General features: G+C 49.7%; 2 protein-coding genes across 3 annotated transcripts in view; one reads left to right on the top strand and one right to left on the bottom strand.

Moving 5' to 3' along the window:
• The window catches only part of GREB1 (growth regulating estrogen receptor binding 1), a 72,215-nt gene extending 63,031 nt beyond the window's left edge, over positions 1 to 9,184 (top strand). For both annotated transcript variants that reach the window (XM_044262065.1, XM_044262064.1), the window contains exons 26-32: positions 57 to 261; positions 616 to 790; positions 3,009 to 3,227; positions 4,314 to 4,449; positions 5,406 to 5,606; positions 6,083 to 6,221; positions 7,379 to 9,184. In XM_044262065.1, the coding sequence (XP_044118000.1) occupies positions 57 to 261; positions 616 to 790; positions 3,009 to 3,227; positions 4,314 to 4,449; positions 5,406 to 5,606; positions 6,083 to 6,221; positions 7,379 to 7,542 (1,239 nt within the window). In that variant the 3' untranslated portion in view covers positions 7,543 to 9,184. The remainder of the gene's footprint in view (positions 1 to 56; positions 262 to 615; positions 791 to 3,008; positions 3,228 to 4,313; positions 4,450 to 5,405; positions 5,607 to 6,082; positions 6,222 to 7,378) is intronic.
• Positions 9,185 to 13,698: 4,514 nt separating this feature from the next.
• On the bottom strand, positions 13,699 to 22,273 carry NTSR2 (neurotensin receptor 2). Its single transcript, XM_044262556.1, has 4 exons — positions 21,650 to 22,273; positions 16,881 to 17,130; positions 15,214 to 15,304; positions 13,699 to 14,221 (listed from the first exon to the last, which is right to left on the bottom strand). The coding sequence occupies exons 1-4, from the start codon at positions 22,271 to 22,273 to the stop codon at positions 14,053 to 14,055; spliced, it is 1,134 nt and encodes a 377-aa protein (XP_044118491.1). The 3' UTR covers positions 13,699 to 14,052.
• Between the last annotated feature and the right edge of the window lie 602 nt (positions 22,274 to 22,875).

Here is a 22,875-nt window from a genome sequence, read left to right as displayed (position 1 = left end):
GAGTGACTGTGACCATCTTTACAAACACTTCCCCTCGCGATTCCTGTGTTTTCCAGAGTCACGAATATATAAAAAGTCCGACATTCACGCCAACCACCGGCCGTCACGAACACGGACTCTTCAACCTGTTCCACGCCATGGATGGTGCCAGCCATTTGCACGTGTTGGTTGTCAAGGAGTATGAAATGGCCATTTACAAGAAATACTGGCCCAACCACATCATGCTGGTACTCCCGAGTATTTTCAACAGCGCCGGAGTCGGTGGGTTGTTTACCTTGCCCTACTCGCTAAAATTTCTGAGACTGGGGACTTGGAAGAATATTCTAGAAGTGAACGTGCTTAACATTTTTCATCAAGCTTTTTGATTTTTAAAAGCTGTGTTCGTCTGCTGGAATATTCTTCTTTGATGTTTGGTTATTGATTTAATTCACATTCTCTGTGATTAGCAAGGATAGGCTGACCCGTGTGTGTGCGGGTTGGTGATGGAGGCAAGGACCGGACCATGGGGAGCTGGCTGGTCGCAGGGTGCTGCTCTAATTCTGACAGGGGCTTTGCCCCCAGGCGGGTGTCCCCGGAGCAGAGACCTGATAGCGGGAGTGGTTTGGGCCCTTTCAGGTGCCGCCCATTTCCTGATCAAGGAGTTGTCCTACCACAACCTGGAGCTCGAGCGGAACCGGCAGGAGGAGCTCGGGATCAAGCCGCAGGACATCTGGCCTTTCATCGTGATCTCCGACGACTCCTGCGTGATGTGGAACGTGGTGGACGTCGACTGTGGTGGGGAGAGAAGCAGGTGAGCCACCTGCCCCGACCCTGTCCCCTTTCAGCCGGGGATTCTCAGCCACTGTCTGAGGACCACAGGGGACACCTCATCTTAGAAGGCTTGGCATGTGGTGGACAGGGCCCTGCACGGGGCAGCCTCCTGTTCCAAGCCCAGCTTTATTTTGAGTTTTAAATTTGTTAAAATTGTACTGATGTCTGATCCATACAGAAAATCACAATATGTATAGTTTAGTACAGAATGTCTATAGGGGCATCTGGGGGGCTCTGTCGGTTAAGCCTCCAGCTCTTTGATTGCAGCTCAGGTCATGATCTTAGGGTCGTGGGATCGAGCCCTGCGACAGGCTTCCTTTTCAGCGGGGAGGCTGCTCTCCCTCTCCCTCGCTCCTTCCTCCCATTCAGGCTTGTACGCACACTCTCTCTCTCAAATTAATAAATAAATCTTGGGAAAAAATGAAGCATCCACAAAAAAAGGCAGCATGAAACCTATCCGGAAGTCTCCACACACTGAACTTCCGCTTAAGCAACTCCTGTGTGAAGAAATGGAGCCTCAGGGCGCCTGGGTGGCTCAGTGGGTTAGGCCGCTGCCTTCGGCTCAGGTCATGATCTCAGGGTCCTGGGATCGAGTCCCGCATCGGGCTCTCTGCTCAGCAGGGAGCCTGCTTCCCTCTCTCTCTCTCTGCCTGCCTCTCCATCTACTTGTGATTTCTCTCTGTCAAATAAATAAATAAAAAAAATAAAAAAAAAAAAAAGAAATGGAGCCTCATGCGTGCCCCAGAATTTCCCTCCTGTGGTCATCAGCGCCTGCCCCCCAGCCCCAGCCTAACTTTTAACACCCAGGTGTATTTTCATTTGCTGTGCCACATTAGGGTAACAACTGAAATCTTTCTGGGTCCTCGTTTCTTCATCTTTTGAAGAGGCACTAAGACCTGTGCTGGAGGTCCGTCGTGATGGTCACTTAGACTCTGAGCGGCCTGCAGGTGGCTGTTAGAGCAGCAGCAGGCGGAAGAGGCTCGCTGGATACAGATGCCCAGCGTCACTGGGAAAATGGTTCCTTTTGTGATTTGCCTCAGGAGTGTTTCAGTTTAGGGTAGCCTGGTTATTTTTGGCTTGTTTTTAATTTAAAGTTTTTAAAAAGATTTTATTTATTTGAGAGAGAGAGAGAGCGCACCTGCATGCATGAGCTGGGGGTGGGCAGGGAGAGGGAGAAGCAGGCTTCCCGCTGAGCAGGGAGCCAGATGTGAGGCTCGATCCCAGGACCCTGAGATCGTGACCTGAACTTAAGGCAGACAGACCCTTAACCAGCTGAGCCACGCAGGTGCCCTTTCTTTGTTTTTTTAAAGAGACATGATGTTCATTTACTTCTTTTATGTGAGTGATATCCTGGAGAAATAATGACCGTTGATCACTGTTTTTCCAGAAAAACATTTTCTGAATGATCGAGCTGCCCGTGGCTTATGGGAGCAGTGATTCCGCTTTGCTTGCCGTATTCGCCCAGACGCTCTTCCAAAGGCTAGAGCGCGGCCAAGAGCTGAGACTGGGAGAGGGCTGGCTCTTATTCTACCTTCCTGAAGTCCATTCTGAAGCAGCAGTTAACGCCCTGGGATGTTGGGACTGGCCAGGGCCCTGGGGAGCTTACTGAAGCCCCGTGGAGTGGGGAGCAAGCTAGGGTCCAGAAGAGTCGAGCTGCGGGCCTGCACCCAGCTGCTCGCTCCGGAGTCCCTGCCATCAGCCCCTCCTTGGTCATCAGGTGTCCCTGTCGTCTTCACAGACAGCAGGTGCTGGGGGCTGGGGCTTATACGCCATCTTCCTCCTTCCCATCCCCTCACTGGAATTCACAGCCAAAAGCTTCATGCTTTCCCTGCGACATTAACTTCAGGTCTGCGGACCAGAAATGCCAAGTGTTTTAACACGGGATGGAAAGAAGGGCTTTGGAGACCCCCAGCACTGTCTGAATCCAAGCCCCGTTGAGTCACATCGGGCTAGTTACTCGGAGCCTTTTTTCCCTCCGTGGTAAAACGGGGGTGACGTGTCCGTGGCATGAGATTGCCGTGAGAATAAGTGACAGTACAGTGACATGCGCAGCGTGGTGCCTGGCACTCGGGGAGGGTTGTGGCGGTTTCCACCCACGGCCACCCTACCCGCCGGCACGTGAGCTCCCGTTGGAATGCGGCCCCCGGTCCGGAGTTTGCGCCTCAGCCCAGGGATGTCAATCTTCCTCTTTCGAGCAGGGAATTTTCCTGGTCAGAACGAAACGTGTCTTTGAAGCATGTCATGCAGCACATCGAGGCGTCCCCCAACATCACCCACTACGCCCTGATTGGCCTGCGGAAGTGGTCCAGCAAGACCGGGAGCGGCGAGGTGCGCGAGCCCTTCTCCCGCTGCCACGTGCACGACTTCATCGTCCTGAACGTGGACCTGACCCAGAACGTGCAGTACAACCAGAATCGGTGAGTCGGCCGGCGGAGGGGCAGTCAGCACCGCCCACGGGCCCAGGGCCCTCCTCTGCCCGTAGCATCGCTCCGACCCTGCTTTCAGTCCTCGGGTTTTATTTATTTATTTATTTATTAAAGATTTTATTTATTTATTTGACAGACAGAGATCACAAGTAGGCAGAGAGGCAGGCAGAGAGAGAGAGAGAGAGAGAGAGAGAGAGGAAGAAGCAGGCTCCCCGCGGAGCAGAGAGCCCAATGCAGGCCTTGATCCCAGGACCCTGGGATCATGACCTGAGCCGAAGGCAGAGGCTTTAACCCACTGAGCCACCCAGGCGCCCCATCCTCAGGTTTTAAAAAAGAATTTACATCATAGAATTTCGTGGAGGGGAGATTCGCATGAGATGATGCCGCTGGCTCCCCCGTCCGTGTGATGCTTTACTCAGCGATTGATGTATGCGCCGCATTGTTTCTCTGGCTTTCCGTCTCCTTGCAACACATTGCTTTAAAGCTAAAAAGTAACTTCCATGTGATACTCTCTCCTGGTCTAGCCACGGGAGTGCTCACAACTCAAGAATAACCCACTGGCCAGTGCTTACCGGGCCTCTGGGTAGGCCGGGCAGTGGGCACACAGCCAAGATGGCCCTCCTAGGAGCCTCGATCTGGAAACCAGGCTGCCCGGCTGGGAATCTGGGTTCTGCCACTTAATATCTTTGCACTTTAGGCGCAGGCTTCCATCTCTGAACCTTGTTTTCCCCGCTGTAGAAAGCGGCTCCTGTTTTTATTCTGGGCAGTTTTCACTCTAATCAGTAGATGAAAAGGTGTTTGTGGGGTCCCTCACGCAGCACCTGTACATGGGTTCGCCCGTGGGAGTGTTTCTGTGGTGTTCACCTTGGGTGCACTCCGCCTGCCTGGTGCAAACACCCTACAGCTGGGCCTGCCCTCCTTGTTTGTTTTGCCTTATTCACATGCCTCTGTAAGGTGGGAAGGAGCCTACCCCGCCTCCGAAGCAGGGGCGCCCCCTCCACATGGCTGGTGGGGGCGTGCCGGGGGGTGGGGCGGGGCCCCCTCCAGTCCTATGTTCTGTCCTCTGCTTCCGCGCAGGTTCATGTGCGATGATGTGGACTTCAACCTGCGCGTGCACAGCGCCGGCCTCCTGCTCTGCCGATTCAACCGCTTTAGCGTGATGAAGAAGCAGATCGCGGTGGGCGGGCACAGGTCCTTCCACATCACGTCCAAGGTGAGCGCGCCCGCCAAGTCCGCTGCCGAGGGCAGTGTGGGCTGCAGACTGGGAGCCGGGCGGAGCCGGGTCTGCGGGGTGGCCCAGGAGCGTACAGCCTTGCAACCCCAGGCAGATGGGCCTTCGGTAGCAAAGTGTCCTTGCGACAAGCACCACTAGAGTGATGCGTGTCACAGAGACCTAACCGTGCGAAGGGCGGGAGTGGGAGTCTGCGTGAGTGTCCCTGAGAAAGTGACGTTAAAGCAGAGACTTGGGGGGCGAGAAACGTATTCATATCCAGGTTTGGGGAAGGATCTGGGTAGAGGAGCCGAGCAGGTGGGAGGGAGGAGGTGAGTATGGAAGAACTGTACCAGGCAGGGAAAGAGGCAGAGATGGGCTGGAGGGAGCAGGCGGAACCTTAACAGCCATGGGAACATTCCAGACTCTCCCTCGGAGTAATGAGAAAGCTGCTGATGGGTGTCCACTGGAGGAACCTATAAGCTTTATTTAGGTCAACAGTATCTCTGGCTACAGCTTGGGAATCGCGTTGGCCCTGGAGTAAGAGGCGGTGGGAGAGGAAGGCCAGGGGTCAGCAGGAAGGGCTGTGGGGGTGGGTGCGAGGTGGACAGGATCTGGGGGCTGGAGAGGCTGACCCTTCCCGGAGATTCACATTCTTGGATTTGTGGGGGAGAGCCCCTAAGGACCACGGGTTCTCTCGATTTTTCTAGACCAGACAGCCAGTTTTCTGATGGAATGCTCAATGTCACACTTCTTCCCGATCTCATTCATTAATTTCACACATCTCACTTGGGAAAAACCCCAGTGTTTCTCTGAACAGAGGATTTTATGGTTGAAGGTTGGGTTCTTCACGGCCAGCCCTACCATGTGACAGAGTCTTTTGGGCCGGGGCCACTCCCGGCAGAAGCCTGGCTGGAGGTAATGGCTGGGAGTGGCTGACGCCTTGCCTCCCCACGCAGGTGTCCGACAACCCCGTGGCCATCGTGCCCGCCCAGTACATCTGCGCCCCGGACAGCAAACACACGTTCCTCGCGGCCCCTGCGCAGCTCCTGCTGGAGAAGTTTCTACAGCACCACAGCCACCGCTTCTTCCCGCTCTCCCTGAAGAACCACAGCCACCCCGTGCTCTCCGTCGACTGCTACCTTAACCTGGGGTCTCAGGTGACTTTCAGAGGGGGCCCCGCTGAGCCCTCGAGCCAGCAGAATTCCTAAAACAGATGCGCCACCGTCCCGGACTAGCTCTTTTACTGGCTACTCGGCCCCTTTGCCTCAGGTGTTTGCCTCTCTGTGCAGCTGAGAGAGCCTGAACGCTCTGCCCGATGCCGTAAGTTAGGGATGAAAGCCGACTCGGAGGCCAAATCGCTTCAGACTCTCAGATGAATTAATGAGTAGATGAATCGGGAGAAACTTCCTGGAATTGGTTTTTAGGATTTAGATTTGGAAATGACACTAAATATCGTCCTTATCCGCACTCCCCCACCCCACCCCCCGCCCCCGCAACACCCTGCCCCGCCCGGCCCCAGCCTTGAGCTTGACCAAGCCGTTAGTATTTGCTAGATGGAAAGCCCTAGCCTAGCATCATGTGGTTGAGGATTTCGGGGAAAATGATGGTTTCTCTTGGATTTCTTCTTTTTCAGATTTCGGTGTGCTATGTGAGCTCCAGGCCCCACTCTCGGAACATCAGCTGCTCTGACTTCGCGTTTAGTGGGCTCCTGCTCTACCTCTGTGATTCTTTCGTGGGAGCCAGCTTCTTGAAAAAGTTTCATTTTCTGAAAGGTAACTGCTCATACATTTTACTCTGGATCTCGATTTGAATGCCTTTCCTTAGCCAGTGCATCCGAGGAGGTGACTTGTGGCCCTTGTCCTTATTTGCCAGTGGGTACACTGAGGTTCAGAGAGGAAACAGGACTGCCCCAGTTTCCAGGAAAGTCCAAGGAGGCTGATGCAATCCCAGGGCGGCTCTCGTTCCCTTGTCCCTGTCTGGAGAGTCAGGACACATCCCCTTTCTTTTAGGCAAAGGGGTAATTTCGACTTCGTGTTCCTTTTCAGCCCAAGTTCTTAACATCAGCACCTGGTTCCCTCCATTCCCTCCTCCTGGTGCCTGAGCCCTTCCTCCTCGTCTTGGGGGTACTGCCTGCTTTTTGCCCTTCACTCGGACCTTCCTCCTTCTGTAGCTGTTGTGCTAGAGTGGCTGAGAGTGACAGACATTCATCCTGTAAGGCATAAAAAGATGGGCTTCCAGCCAGCTGGGGTCCCTCACCGATCTTCATGTAACATTGGGTGTCTTCACTCTGACCTTCTGGAGCAGGTGTTTCCTGCGCACCAGCACTCTCTAAGGCTTGGCAGTAGTAAGAGGTTTCTAACGCCGTCTGCCTTTGGGAAACATTTTGTGTGACAGGAGGACAGGACACGTGGGTAGGAGGGAGGCGGACCAACAGCAACCCCGAGTGATGGGCTGACGGGGCGAGGAGTGGAGAGGAGGGAGAATTCCCAGGCTGGGCAGGGAGCGGGGGCTGCTGCGCCGGGCCTGGGTGCAGGCAGCTTGCGTGGGATGAGAAGGTAGGGCCCCGCTGGGAGGTGGCCTAGCACGGGGCAGTGCACACAGAGCTGGAGCCGGAACACTTGGTTTGCAGCTAGACCCACGCGTGTGTCTGCTTCCGGCTCTCCTCCCTTTGTTCCCCCCACTTCTTTCTGGACCTTTCTTCTGGCCTCCCTGTTGTCTCACCTGCCAGATCTACCGACTAACCGTTGCACTGTGCACGCTGCGAAGATAATGCAGCGTTCCAAAAGTCGCAGGAGGCCACCTGGAGGTCGGGTCCTTCCCTCCCAAATAGCATCCCGTTTCCTTACTGCAAGTCAATGCAGGCAGTCGCTTGCCTTTGGATAAACTCACCCGTTTTCCTCAATGCCTCTGCCATCGCCCGTGCATGCAGGTGCCACCCTGTGCGTCATCTGTCAGGACCGGAACTCCCTGCGGCAGACGGTGGTCCGCCTCGAGCTGGAAGACGAGTGGCAGTTCCGGCTGCGGGACGAATTCCAGACTGCCAACGCCAAGGAAGACCGGCCGCTCTTCTTTCTGACAGGGCGGCACATCTGACGGTGACAGAGGCAGGTTTTCTGCAAGACCGGAGCCTTCAGAACCTCATGCGCTCGAGGCTAAAGGAAATCCGAGATCCCTGGGGGCTGGACCAGGAGCGGCCCCAAGATTGGTGTGCCGCCCCCTTGTGCTGTACGTTGGGGACCCCGGGCCCGGAGGCGCCCGGAGTCTTAGCGAGAGCAACGAGGAGGAGTTGGCGGCAAGCAGGAGGGCACACCACTGCCTCCCGGGTTCCGGGCCAGGCCACGTGGCCCTGGGCTCTGTTGAAACCTGTTTCATGAAGAACGAATTGTCGCCTGCTGTCATGTCACCCATGTGCTTCCACGGACAGACTTGACTTTTCTCTTAGTGCTAAAGGATCGCTCTTGGATTTTCTCGTAGAGGTGCTAGTATCTTGGGCGAAGGGCAGGATTTGGGCTATGTGGGTTTCCTTATCACCTACTACAAAGCAATATTCCAGAAGGACATTTTAAGTACAACGGCAGGACACAGGAAGAAACTAACATCATTTCCCAAAAATTACGTCATTGCCTACAAGTTTGCTGTTCTAGAAGCTAGCCCAAAGGCATCGACGCTGGTAAAGTAAAGCAAGTGGTTTGACGTCAGAGCACATAAGATTCTATTAAAATAATATAGTAGAAGGTCAGTACCCTACCTCTTAGAAAGGGCAAAAGTGAAAAGACGCTTTCTTTACAACAAAAAAGCATTTCGGAAAGAAAATTAGGGTTGCTGAGGTTGACCTGAAGAGACAGACTTTGCCTTACAAAGGAAAGAGGACCAAATCGCTTGCTTTGAAACAACAAACACAACCAAAGTGACATAGAAAAGAGTTGGTAAAAACTAAACTTTTGACTAATTTATTGAAGCTGAGTTTTTGGTTCCTTAAATAGCTTGTTTTCCCTTATGAGTGCTTGGCCCCGATCAGAGTGGAAGGGGACAGAGCAGAGAAGACAGCAGGAATGTTCCATGATGCTCCCGGTCCGTCTGTCGGATGGGATGTGTATCAAGCCGGCGTGTGAGAGCGCCACCTGCAGGCCAGGCGTTGCTTTTACAGTTCGGGTCCTGCTTAGTCCTTCCAGCAGCCCAAGTGGGGACAATTACCCTCCACTTGGAAGACGAGAAGGTTCAGATACAGAGAGGCTATACCTCTCCGAGATCGCAGTTCAGGAGAGGAGCAGAGGGATGGGCAAGTAGACTTCTGCATCCTGGACCAGAGTCTGCCCTGCCCTGGAACCACGGTGCTTTCGGACTGTCTCTAACTCAAGGAAGAATTGAAGGATACTCAGAAAAGAGCCATCAGCATGCGTTCCAACACATCCATGTCAGACTCTTACAAGCACTCTGACAGGTAACAGTCCAAGAGAAATTATTTTAAAAGATGATGCCAAAGAGTTAATCCTTTTTCCCCCCAAGAAAAAAGAGCCCATGAGTATAAAAGATTTGTTCAATGTTTATAAAATGATCACTTTGTATATGCCATTATTCCTGTCTTGGAATAAAAACTTACCTTCTTTAGTTATATTTGTTTTTTGTAAATAGCAGCTTCTGTGCTATTCTTCCCATTTTATTAGTTAATTTAAACTTGAAAAAAGTCCCAAACATTCCTCTTTGTTCCAGCCTTATAAATAAAACATAGAGTGCACTTATGGTTTCTTTGATGAGTATTAATTGCTTTATTTTGAGAGGGAATAGTGTGGTCAGTGATCTCCAGGGGCTCCCTGCTTAAAATCTCAGAAAAGACAGTTTTGGAAAGGAAATGATAAATCCATAAAAACAAACATATATTAACATGTGGAGGAATCCCCAAAAGAGGAAAGCAGACAAATTTAGGTGTACAGAACAGGAAGGAAGCAAAGCATGGCTCAGACCATGCAGAGAAATGCGCGCAGGCAGTTGGGTCACTGTGCTGTGTGCTTCAGAGTGGCTAAGGAAGCTGGAAAGGGGGCCTGGAGCAATTGTCAGGGTGATGATAGTGCGGAGCAACTGGGCTATCCAGTTCCTTCCGGCTCTTCTGCAACACTTAGAGATGCCACCAGCCTGGGCTAAGCAGGTGGCCATTGCTAGGGCAGAGTGTGGAGCAGACTGTGGAGCCTCGAGGAGGAGGGCACAGGGTTCCAGCAAACAGTAGTGCTTGTGCCCATTGATGGACTCTTTTCTGTCTTAGGTGCTTCCAACATGAGAGCTGGGGGTAGGAGTGGCTTGTGATGTGGCTTGTGATGGAGGAACTGACAAGGAGTGAAATTGAACTAAAATTCTGGATTTAATGGGGCAGGAGTGATTAACATGTTAGCAGAAAAGGAACATATAAATATATGTTAAAACAACAGTAATCTCGGATGTTCAACATCTAAACGGTAAAGGGAAAGCAGCACCAAAAACAAACAAACAAAAAAACCCAGTGTATGTGGTGTAAGGGAAGAAAAAGCTGGGGAAGGGAGAGAGAAGCAGCGTGGTAAAGGAAGAAGGTGGCAGAAACACATTGAAATGTATCCCTCCTTACAATAAATATAAATGGATTAAATTCACCTAATAGCAGATTGAGGCTCTCAGACCTGGTTAAAAGAGCTAACAGACTGGGCTTCAAAATTTTAGAAAATTAATGGACAAAGAGATATTTTTCAAAGTTAAATCCAGAGGGATGATAATGGTCACAAAACTCTGTAGATATGCCAGCACTACCGTGAAATCTAGAAAGCCAGAACAGGAAAATAATAGGGTAATGATGGGATAGTTGCATGACCATGATTGGAGACTAGTACATCTCTCCAGAAATACAGGTAGAAGACCAATAGAAATGAGAGTCAACTGACACAGTAACACGTTTGATTTAAAGTCATTAACCTCCAAAGAGGAGAGAGTTCTTGTGGAATAGAAATTCCAGGAAACGTTCTGCAACTAGACAGAGGCAATGTTTGCATTACATTGTGCGTGTGCTAAATTACACTAATGGTATTTTAGGTGTATTTTGCCATAATGAAATTAAAACTATTCCAGAGCATTGAAAGGTATGGAAATCTGTACTTTAAAACTATTCCAGAGCATTGGAAGGTATGGAAATCTGTACTTTAGGAAGACCAGAAATAGCAGTCACCCTCAAACCAGAGAAGAGTAATAAATACACAGATGGTGACTCTTTTTCCCTGAGTACTTACAGCAGTTTGAGAATTCTTGGAGTAAAGGAAGAGAAACTGGGCTGTAGGAACAATGTTCACATGGATGTCATGGTTCTCCCAGCAGATGTGGCAGCAGAGAGAGCACAGAACTTGAAACTCAGAGACTTGGTTTCATGCCTTGATTCCTTTGCCAGGTCACTTGGCCCCCTGGAGAATGTGTTAGCTATGAAATGAGCAACAGTCAGTAGCAAACATTTTTGAGCACCTAATAGGTGCCAGGCATTTAACTGGGTGACTGATTGCCTATTATTTAATCAACTCAACAATACTCTGAAGCAGATACCATTGGGACCATCTTACAGATGAAAAGCTGTTGCTCAGCGAGTTTGCATGACTTGTCTAAGATCACACATCTATCAAGAGACAGAACAAATCAGATTCATATTACAGTTGTAAGCATAGTTCCACTAACATCTCTGCTGCTTTCCGTTTTGAGTAATTGACTTCCACCAAATGTCACATATTAGAAAGGCACTATTGGCTCCAAAGGTTCTCTATACGATTAAAGTCTGGATCCAAAATTCTTTCACTGGGAGAGATGTATTGGGTCATCTGTGGGAGATAATGCTGGATGCCAGCATAGCAAATACATTACATTATATATCATCCTGAGTCTGGGCAATCCCAGCATTAATGTTCAGAAACCCTTTTAATAACAAGATTTGCATTATACTTCCCAGATCTGGCTTCAGAGTCTGCAGACAGCTCTTTCAGTGAAGGCTATGAACCAAGGGCACGTCCAATGTCGACGGCCTTCATTTCTTTTTCAGTCTACTTGCTTAGGCAGACTTCCCAGCTCAGAAGGAATTAGCATTTTAATTACAAAACAGTTGGAAAGCCAGTGCAGAGTTTTCAAGCCCTTCATGTCTAGAGAAGAAACAAGAATCCATGACTACATTTGTCATTCACTGAATATACTGTCCCAGTTTCCCTCTGCCTTTCTTTCTTTAACTCTGACGAGCACTAATTTCTCTCTCTTGGGATCCCTGGCTACTCTAACTCTGGTTCCTGCTCTATAAAAGGATCTTTCCCAAGGGTGGCAATCCACCCTATTAAGAAGGGTGGGTTTGGTTGCTGTTTTGGGTTGAATCACATCCCCGAAAATATATCCAGGTCCTAACCCCGGATACTTAAGAATGTGATCTTATTTGGAAATAAGGTTGTTGCTCATGTAATTAGTTGAGATGAAGTCATACTGGAATAGTGGGCTCCTAATCCACTATGGCTGGTGTCTTGAGAAGAGAGGGAGTAGCAGAGGAAGGCTTGCCATGTGACCATCAAGACAGAGATCGGAATGATGAACCTACAAGCCAAGGATTGCTGGGAACCACCAGAAGCTGGAAGAGAAAAAGTAGGATGCTTTCTTTAGCCTTTGGGGAGCATGGCCCTGCTGACACCTTGATTTTGAACCTGTAGCTTTAAAAATTATGAGAAAATAGATTTCCGTTGTTTTAAGCCACCTACTTGGTGGTGCTTGCTTATGGCAGCCCCAGGAAACTCATACAGTGGACAATGCATCCTTCATCTTTCAAGGTTTGGTGGAAGCTTCCTAAAATTCTGGCCCTGGATGAAGTCACGGCTGTAGGACTAAGGCGGATGAAAGGAACAATTTTGGGGTCTTTTGATCTTAACTAAAGAGGCCAGTGGTCCAGGCAACCACACAAATAGACCTTAAGAGGTTTAGAGAATTAGGAAGATAATTTGCATTTGGTAACCAAGATCCTCTTTTATATTAATGACAGCCGCTACTAACCGAGCTCTCTTTGGTGCTTTTTTCATATTTATGATGCCATTTAATTCTTAAAGCCCAGGGGACAATTGTTACAATGTCTATTTCACAGATGTGACACGAGGCCCAAACAGGTGAAGGAACTTAAGTCACACGGCTGGTAAGTGACAGAGGGAGGATCCGCCCCACAGTCCGGCCTCTGCGACCACTGCTGGTGCTGCCCGTGGGATGATGGGGGAACTTAATTTCTATTTGAAATTTGTTATTTAGATGTCATGCAAACAATACTATACCAACAGATGAGAAGAAAACAAGCCAGGTTTCCCCATCCTTCCCCAGACATCTGTCTGCTGCATGCCAAGGGCCACTAGGCCCAGATCCCGGCGTGAAGGAAACAGAAACCACCCCAGTCCTAGGGTCACTCGTGCCTCCTTAACAAACCCATCATTTTCACTAAGGGCTTCATTCTAGACCTTTTCTCTGTATCTGGATGATTTCTACATATCATCCTCATGTAATTTTGTATTGTGTTCTTTTTGAATAGTACAACCCCATTGTTTTTGTTGCGGAATGAGATTTATTCTTATTATTTAATGGTGGCCTGATAAGTGGGATTTGGGTGGACTGAGTGGTTGATCATGATTCACTCAGTTCCTTCATGGTGAGCCTTTCTTTTCTGTTGCTCTTTGGCCATGAGACTCTTGGGAAGTTGCAGGAGGCACCGGTGGGCCTTGCTGCTCATTCCCGAGCCTGAGCTTTGGTCCCTGAGTTGCTAAGCAGAGTGGGAGAAGGACCTTCCCTAACTTCTCTTTGCTTTTGTTTTCCCCATGTAGAAGATGGCAGTGGTCATGAGCGAATATCTAGGATCTCCAAAATAAATAGTAGTTTGACACCCTGCCACTTCTGGGTCAGTCACATAACTGTCCTCTGTCTACCCCCGCCCCCTGCTCCTGGCCCTGCATGCCTGGTATCAGGCAATCTCTCCAGCCAGAGGCCACGGGAGGGGAGTGGGTGGCCCCAGGGCCTCCCACAGCTCATGGAGTCCTACTGGGCAGACTGGAGAAGGTTAGTTACTACAGCTCATGTGATGTGACAGTACGGTAAGCTTCTGGAACACCATCCTGTCATTGGTGGAAATTCTTAGGACATCTGAGCCTAAACTGATGAGCACGGAGCTATAGGAGAATGTGGCTGACTTCCAGGAGAGCAACAAACAGCAATAATAACACAACAATGACAAACATATGCCAGCCAACGTTTATTATTTATTATGCACTAGGCACCGTGCTAAGCACTTTAATCTTCGAACAACTCTAAGAGCTGGGTACTGTTCATCTCCATCACGCAGATGGGAAGACCAAGGCTCAGCGTGGAAGTGACTCGCCTGCAGACACACAGCTGGTAAGTGGGGGGGCCAGGGGTCCAGGTGAGTGCATCTGACTACAGAGCCTGAGTTACTTGTGAGAACATCACTCGTCAGAGTGCTAGGTGACCGAGCTGTCAGTCACTGCTTCGTTCAGTCTTCTGTTTCATCTGGGCGGGCGTGTCTGGGGGATCCCCGGAGCCCAGAGCTGGGTACATTCAGAGGGTCCCTGGGGCTCCGAGGGCTCACGGCTCCATGTGGTGGTTCTCTCGACACAGGGAGCCGAGGGCTTTCAGGAAGAGTTTTCTGAAGGAGGAGGACACGACGTTGTACAGGACAGGGGTCACCGCTGAACTAACGTAGAAAAGTGTGTTTGTCACCAGGTAGAAATAGTGATAGAAATTGTAGAGTGCCCTGGAAGAGAAACACGGGAGGGCGTGTTAGAAGGCCTGCATCTCCTCACCGTGCCTACCCCTTTCTTCCGGAGAAGCCATCTCTTCTCCGAAGGGCAGGTGAGGAAGGCCCGTTTTCTGCTACCAGGAGGCGTGGCGGAATTCGATAAATGGTCCGTCAACAGCTGCCCTTGGCAGGTGCGCTCCACCTGGCCTCCGAGTCCCTGTTCCCCATGTAGTTCCTGGCCCCCTGCATAGTGAAAAGGGCACGTGCCGACTCTCAGGGGCCATTGCTGAGCCCACGGAGATGCTGAGGACCTCCTGCTGTTGGGTGAGGTCCAGGAGATGTGGCTTCCCTAAGAAGTGAACGCCTTTCTGAGAAGCCACACTCTTCGCTACCAGGATTCTCAGCCGTGGGAAGGACTTTGCATGTGCATCTGTGTGTAAGGGGAGGTAGAAGCTCTTGAGGATGTGGTTTCTGTTGGCACAGCCATTTCCTTGGAGGCTACATGGATCTCTCTTTTCCTGGATGTTTGCCTTCCATTTAGGATCAGGGGCATAGTGATAGCCCAAAGGAAGACAGTAGATTCTCTCCTCTTTTCCAGTTGGGACCCAAAAGACATATATGGTCTGTCTCTGTCTAAGGGGCCCTTTAGCTCATGGACTCAGGGAGGCTCTGAGGCCTCCTGCCCTCCCTTTGCAATAGCAAGGTCTTCCCCCTGTTCCCCCCACCTGTGAGCCGCTCCATCCTGTGGTCAGGATGCCCAAAGCCTTGATCACCATTAAGACCTCTCACACACATGACCATATCAGTTCAGTGAAGTTGCTAGAAAATGCCTGTTCCGCACCCCCAGCTCAGAGGGTTTGAGGGCACAGACTGGGCAGGACCAGCTAGAGTGGAGGTCAGAGTTCCAAAAGATCCAGCGACTGGGAATCCCTGTGGAGAGCATAGAAAGTCCCAGGCCCAGCCCAGTGGCCCTTCCCTACACGCTTGGGTCCCTCTGCTGCACCTACCCAGTCCACCCGTCATCGGAAACGTAGCAGTACATGAGCCTGCGGACGTGGTACGGCATCCAGCAGACAACATACACACCCACAATGGCTCCTGCAGAACAGGTGGGGAAGGACAGAGCGACAGAGAGCAAACGTTCCCAGTTACACCATCTCCAGGAAGATGCCAAGCTGACCACAGCATTTCACTGGAACTTGTTCCCGGAATCCAGGGGTTGGGAGGGAACTTTGTGGCTATCGGACACATTCTTATCTGGATCTGCAGCCAAACCTGATGGTACCCTGCTGTCTGGGTGAATACCCACTTTAACCCCCACCTGTACACTGACATGCTTCTAGAAACTTCTACAACCTCTATAGCCTCCTCCTGACTACCAGAATATACTCTCAAACCAGGACTAGATATTCCCACCTGATGGTCTAACTGCAGAGACAACTGAACTTAAATGTCATAAGCCTCTTCTGTTCCTTTTGCTGATTGACTGGTACTCCACCATCCGTCTCGTGCTCAACCCATAAGCCAGATTGTCTGTTGATAATTCCATTACCCCCAGATCCAATCTATTAAAAAGCTCTTTCCTTGCATCTCTCCATTCCTCCCTCCTCACCTCTACTGTCCCACCCAAGGGGCTCATATCTCCCCTCCACCAGACTGTGAGAGCAGTCTCCCAATTCACCCCTTTGTCGCTAACCTCCTACCCCTTCCATCCCCTCCTCTACACCTGCCATGACTGGTAAATCCATTTTGTTGTCCTGTGTGTCTTCTGGACCAGGACATAGACATCAACTGGCAGCTTGGTAGAAATGCAGATTCTCGGGCCCACCCAGAGCTACAGAATCAGAATCTCTGGACTGGGGCTGGGCAGCCTGTGTTTTACAGCTCTCCACAGTGTTCTCATGCACATGGAAGCTGGAGAAGCATAGCCTACACTCCAGGAACTGCAGAGTGAAACCTATCTCCAAAGCAAACCTCCGTGCATTCTTGGACATTGAGTCTCTGTGCTACCCCTTGTCTATGGAAGAAAGTCCAGGCACATCATGGGCTGCCTCTATTCTTGTCACATCATATGACACTTAGCTTTTGCACTGCTGTCCTGTGGACGACACTGGGGGCATTGATGAGAGCAGACCCTGATCTCATTCAGTCTTCCCAGACCTTAGCGAGCACCTGCATTACTGCAGATGTTGGGAAAGACTTGTTTCCTGTGCCTCTTAATTTCTGCCCTAGCGGCCAAGTTGACCTAGAGACTTAGAAAAACCAACCAACAATCAATGTTGTATCAAGGAAAGCAAGGAGTTGGTGGGGAGCTAGGCCGGGGACCCAGCTGGCCTGAGTTTTCCACTCCCAGACTGTCCCTAAATATAGCTGCTGCTTATATTCACCCATAGGCTGGACTCCCTGAAAACCAACTGGGAATCTGCTTGTCTTTATGCGCTACTCCCTGGAGCAGATGAGGGTTTCATGTACAGAATTTGCATTCTAGCCTGTAGTCATACCACCAAACCTTATGGAAGCCTGTTGGTGATCATACAATTTCCCTAAGGCGTAGAGAAAAAGTGAGGCCTGGAGAGAGGTAACAACTTGCTCAAGGTCACTTGGACAGGGGTTAGGGGAGACATCCCTGGAGCCCCTGCTCCTCCGCTTAGGACAGTGTTACTGAGTACTTAACTGAGAACCTGGACGCTGTGCTGGAGACGGCGGAGACGGCTGGAGTCCTTGTGTCGCACCAGGCTGGCCCGGCCCCCCGGGGGGAACGTCCTCCTCGCCTCACTTGTTAGCTCCATGTGGCTGGGGGTGGGGCTGGCTGGGGTAGAAGTGGACGGCACCTGGGAGCAGAGGGCCACCAGGTGGCTCACAGTGACCCCGTTCAGGAAGGCAGTTAATGCCAAGGGGAGCACGAAGGATACCAGCACATTCACCTGTAAAGGTAATTCCATGGCTTATGGTGGTGGCCCCAAGGCTCTGTGATGCTCTGGCCTTCAGGCTGTGCCCAGGGCCCAGGAATCTGCAGCAGCAGGAGTGGGGTGGGGGGAACGACAGCAGGGCTACAAGATAAGGTTGAGAAGCTTCTCAGAAAGATGGGAAAGTACAATAAAAATAGGAGATACAACAAGAACATTTGGGATTAGTTGAGGACACTCATGGTCTAAGTGACAGTAGGTTCCAGAAAGCAAATAGAGAAAACAAAGGGGAGGAAATAATTTTTTAAAATAAACCACATTGAAGAAAGTTTTTCTAAGAGTGAGGGACATAAGCTTCCAGATTGAAGGGCTGCTTGAGGGCCCAAGGATGGAAAATAAGTCCACATCAAGGCACGTTCTTGGGACTTTGAGCATGCTGTGAGTAAAGAAGACCTTGAAAACTTCCAGAAGGATAAGACAGAGCGCATACAATGGTGGGGAACCAGAATGGCACTGGACTTCTTTAAGGCAGCAGTGGGAGCTGGAAAACAGTGGAGTGATGCTTTACAACTTGTGAGGAATTCTGTGCCTGGCCATAATCTGGAACATTTTCAGACATGCAGAATTGCACTTTTTTTTTTTCTTCTGTAGACCTTTTCTCAGGTCACAGGAGGTTACAAGAGCATGTGTTCCATCAAAATAAGGTTGTAAGCCAATAAAGAGATACCCAGGATCCAAAAATAGGGTCCATGGCAGAAGGACAGAGTGGGGGGAGATGCGGCTGCACATCCAGCTAGATTGGAGCAGGAGCGGGGGCTCCAGGGGCGGCCGGAGGATGCGACTGACAGTTGTCCGAATGGGTCTGGACGTACTGAGATAGCATTTATACTTCTAGTAGAGGAGCAAAACATGCATGAGAAATAGATCACAGGAAACTAAGCCAATTGAAAAAAGACCATTGATGGTGGCAGGGAAGCAAACGTAACGTGGGGAAGGAACTATAATGGAACTATGTGACGTTTCATCTGTGAAGAACGTTTAGCATGGCTCCAGGACGCAAGTACTGAGCGTAAGACGAAGCTTATTATACCCTGCCGTAATTGCCCTCGAGGAGCGGTGAGAAGTGTGTGTGGCTGCGGAAGGAGGAGGGGAGGGTGGCCGTGTGAGAGACAGCAGGATGCTCTTTCTTTCCAGTGAGAAGACACTGCATAAAATGAAAAAACTGCGAAGTCAAGCAGGTGTGTTCTTTAGAAATACGTAGGCAAAGAGCAGCTAGAGCTAAGGGGGACAGAAGCTGCCCCTCAACAAGAGAATATAAACCAGAGTGTGAAGGGGCCGTAAGGGGAACAGATGTTTTATGTTACAAGCCTTGTAACATAGTTACTAGTTGATATTTTTTGACTTATGGAAAACAAGCTTATTACATAATACCTTGTTTTTTTATGTTTAATTTTTAAAATTCAAGGTTTATGGGGCACCTGGATGGTTCAATTGGTGGAAGTTTCTCAGTTTCAATTGGTGGAAGATTCTCAGTTTCAGCTTAGGTCATGATCTTGGGGTCGTGGGATTGGGTCCCATGTCAGGTTCCACACAGAGAGCAGAGTCTGCCTGAGTTTCTTTCCCCTCTGTTCTTCCCCATGCTCGTGCTCTCTCCCTCTCCCTCAAATAAATAAATGAACAAAATCTTAAAAAAAAAATTCAAAGTGTATGTGCTATAGGGTTTTTCCTTATTGGTTCTGTGTGAAAATTTTGTTTTAAACTGAACACTTTAAGATATTATTTTTTTTCTTTCTTTCTTTTTTTTTTTTTAGATTTTTTATATATTTATTTGACAGAGAGAAATCACAAGTAGATGGAGAGGCAGGCAGAGAGAGAGAGGGAAGCAGGCTCCCTGCTTAGCAGAGAGCCCGATGCAGGACTCGATCCCAGGACCCTGAGATCATGACCTGAGCTGAAGGCAGCGGCTTAACCCACTGAGCCACCCAGGCGCCCCAAGATATTATTATTTTTTAAAGATCTATTTATTTATTTTGATGGGGACGGAGAGGGAGTGGGAAAGAAAGACTCCTCAAGCAGATTTTTGAGCTGAGTATAGGGTCCCACAGGAAGCTTGATCCCAGAACCCCAGGATCACGACCTGAGCTGAAATGGACAGTCCAACCCTTAATCGTCTGAGCCAGCCAGGTGCCCCTAAACTGAACATCATGTTCTTTTTACTTTTTTCTGTTAAAAAAAATATTTATTTGAGAGAGTGTGCGAGTGAGAGAAGGAACAGGGGGAGAGGGAGGGAGAAGCAGGTTCTCTGTTGAGTAGGGAGCCCAATGCGGGGCTCAATCTCAGGTCTCTGGGATCATGACCTGAGCTGAAGGCAGACACTGAAACATTTTAATAACATTTTAAAGCGTTTAATAACACTTTAAAATCGGTAGAAAATACCTGCGTTGGGCGCTGTAGCTTTTTAAGGAGTTCTCACTCATGCTCTTTTCTTATGTGTGCTCACAAATCAGCAGCACAAAGAGATAAATAAAACACTGAGTGACGGTCATTTTAGGTTGTTGCCAAACCAAGCAGGGGTTTTATCAGCAGCAACATGCTTATTATCAAATTGTAACTTTAATACCAGTCAAGACAGAAATCGAAGGTAAAAAATATATTCATCAGTTAGTAATTAATCTTTGGGAGCTTTGAAGTACTATACAGTTTTTTGTACTTTCAATAACTATGAGCAATATATATATATATTTTTTGGTGGTCAAAAAGCACACAGATAAGGACCGTGAGCGATAAGGCACTGAAAAAGAAGGTGCACCGAAATAATCCTAATTTGAGTTTGGTTACCTTGTTGTGTTAACATAGACTGTATGTCTCAGGTTAAACATTTTAAAAATTTATTTATAAATATAAATATTTATGAAGAATATTTTATAAATATTAATATATAAGAATAGAAATATTCTTCAAATAAAAATATTTTATAAATATAAATATAAATATTATATAAGAATATAAATATCCTTCAAATAAAAATATTTTATAAATATTAATATATAGGAATAGAAATATTCTTCAAATAAAAATATTTTATAAATATTAATATTATATAAGAATATAAATATTCTTCAACATTTGTTACTGTTACTGTGAAGGAATTCGCTACACATGTCAAAAACTTGCCCCTGGTGCATTTCGGTTTCTATTGCGTTAGTCAGTTTGCACCACATAAAGTAAACTATGCAAGCTGCATATTCACAGCACAGACCTTGCTAGGCTCTCTCCCTGCCCTAAGCCTGACTCCAAAATAGGTGCAGCCTGGAAGCTACCACCGTAGTCTGTGAAGACTGGTGGGCCTTGGCTCCCAAGCCTTTTGAGCATGTGGTTGCTGGCTCATTGCCACGGCCACACCAGGGTGCAGAAGGGAGCTGCGCAGTCAGACCTTAGGCAGGAGCTGTGGGGCTCCGACTGTTCAGCTAGATCATTCTGCTGCAGCTCAGAATCTGCGTAGAGGCTGCTGGGAGGTCGATGGGTGCTCTGGATATGTGGTTCTGTGGCGGTGATGTGCTTGGGCTGGCATGGGGCAACAACATGTGGACTGGACCCATGAGGTCTCAGGTCATGACTAGTTGACCTGATGTGCTAGGAGGAGCAGCTCCCACTATTTCACTTTTTTAAAAATTTAAAAAAAATATTTATTTATTTGACAGATATCACAAGTAGGCAGAGAGGCAAGCAGAGAGGGAGAGGAGGAAGCAGGCTCTCCCCGGAGCAGAGAGCCTGATGCGAGCTCCCACTATTTCAATGGGTCCCCTCCTTCTGACTGCTGTCTGGAGTCCCCGCATGACGAGTTTCCTTAGTGTCATTACTGTTCTGCCTGCTGTGTGTTTGCTTTTGTTTTTGTCTTTTTTATCATTATGTCCAGATTTGGGTAAAGAATTTGACAACCCACGAACATGTCTGATATACGAAGTGGATTTTTAAAAATTAGGGATTCTACCTTGCGGCTTCTGAGTAATTCCCCGTAGTGACCATAGTCAGCAACTTCTGAAGCCAACTGGAAAGTTTTCTATCAGGTTTAACTTAAAATTTTCCAAACTCTTGTTAAGGCTACAATTAATACATGTATTTCTTCTAAAATCCTTCATTAATATTGAATATTCAGGCCTGTCTTTTGTATCTCCACAAAAATCACTTTAAGCTGGATATTCTGCAGTGAGGCTGAATAAAGATGGTTAGTTTTATGCTAAAAAAAAAGTAGAAAGCTGGAATGGGTTATGAAATCTATATTTTTACAGTCTCTCCTCCCCCACAATTATTTTGCCCAGTGATGTTTGGTCACTACTCCTATAACACTGGGAAGAACGCAGACTTTCAGAGTTAGTTTTGAATTCAAATCTGAACTTCTCTTAGTGCCTCATCTTTGCCAAGCCCCGTCCCGGTCCTTCCTAAAATGGGGCAGTGAGACCCAAATTTCCGGGGGTGGGGGGGCGGTCGCGAATATTGGAAGTGAAAACACAGGCCCGTTAGCCTCCCTCCCCCTTACCTGAATGAAAACCTGGAGCGTGGCGCGGCTCACCAGCACGGTACACACGCGCGAGGCGGGCTCCGGCTCCCCGCCAGCCGTCTCCACCTCGTACTTCTGCCCCATGATGATTGCCATGGGCAGGGCGAGGCCGAGCGAGACGGCCCAGATGAGCGACAGCAGGCGGCGGGTCCGACGCGGGGACAGCAGGCGGCGGGCGCGCAGGGGCTGGCACACAGCCAGGCAGCGCTCGGCGCTCAGGCCGGCTACGCTCAGCACGGTGGTGTAGGCGCACAGCTCGCGCACGAAGTAGTAAGCGCGGCAGCCCAGGTCGCCGAACACCCAGGGGTAGTGGAACCACACGAAGTTGTAGAGCTCCATGGGCACGCTGACCAGCAGCAGCAGCAGCCCGGAGAGCGCCAGGCTGAGCACGTGGTAGCGCAGGCGCCCCGGGGGCCCGGCGCGCCCCTTCAGCACCACGTGCACGGACAGCGCATTGCCCGCCGTGCCCAGGGCGAAGATGAGCGAGTAGAGCGCGGTGAACAGCACCTTGGCCCAGAGGCGCGTGTCCACGCCCAGCCGGGCGTCCAGGCTCAGCGCGGGACCTGAGCTGGGCCTCGGGGGCCGCGGGCTGCTGCTCTCCATCCCGCTCCCGCGGCCGCCGCTCCCTCCCTCTCACTGGGCGCAGACTGGGCGAGCTGCCCAGGGAGGAGAGCGAGCGCCTCCTCCTCTCCTGGAACCTCCAGAATGGGAGGACCCGCCCCCCGGGAGGGTGCCCCTGAGCAAACTCCCTGGCGGGACAGGACAGAGCGTGTAAGCCCAGTTGCTGCCTTTACATTTCTCGGTTCAGTTCAACCCACGGGAGCACTGGGTGCTGGGTGGGAGGGATACAGAGGGGTTGGGCCTGACTTACCAGCTGTGTGAAGTTGGGCGAGTTTTTTAACTTCTCAATCCATGTCTGCATTTAAGAAAATATTATCTACACTGCAGAATCTCCTACACTGCAGAATCTCTGTTAAGATTAAATGAGCCAATCTGTGAGAAAGCTCCAAACCTTCAGCATAAAGAGGCATCCCTCGGGTCCCATGCACCTGACCGGCTTCTGCTGTGCTGCTGTGTGCGTGGAGTCCCAGAGACAGCTGCCCAAGGCCTTGCCCGAACTTGGCTGCTTTGCAGCTGGTACTCTTCTTGCTGAAGGGCTGTTTGAGCACCCCACGAACATGCTCTGGGGATTCCCTGGTCACCGA

This window comes from Neovison vison, chromosome 8 (assembly GCF_020171115.1).
Source record: "Neovison vison isolate M4711 chromosome 8, ASM_NN_V1, whole genome shotgun sequence".
Lineage (NCBI taxonomy): Eukaryota > Metazoa > Chordata > Mammalia > Carnivora > Mustelidae > Neogale > Neogale vison.
Note: the sequence above shows the minus strand (reverse complement) of the source record. Positions and strands in the feature narration are given on the sequence as shown.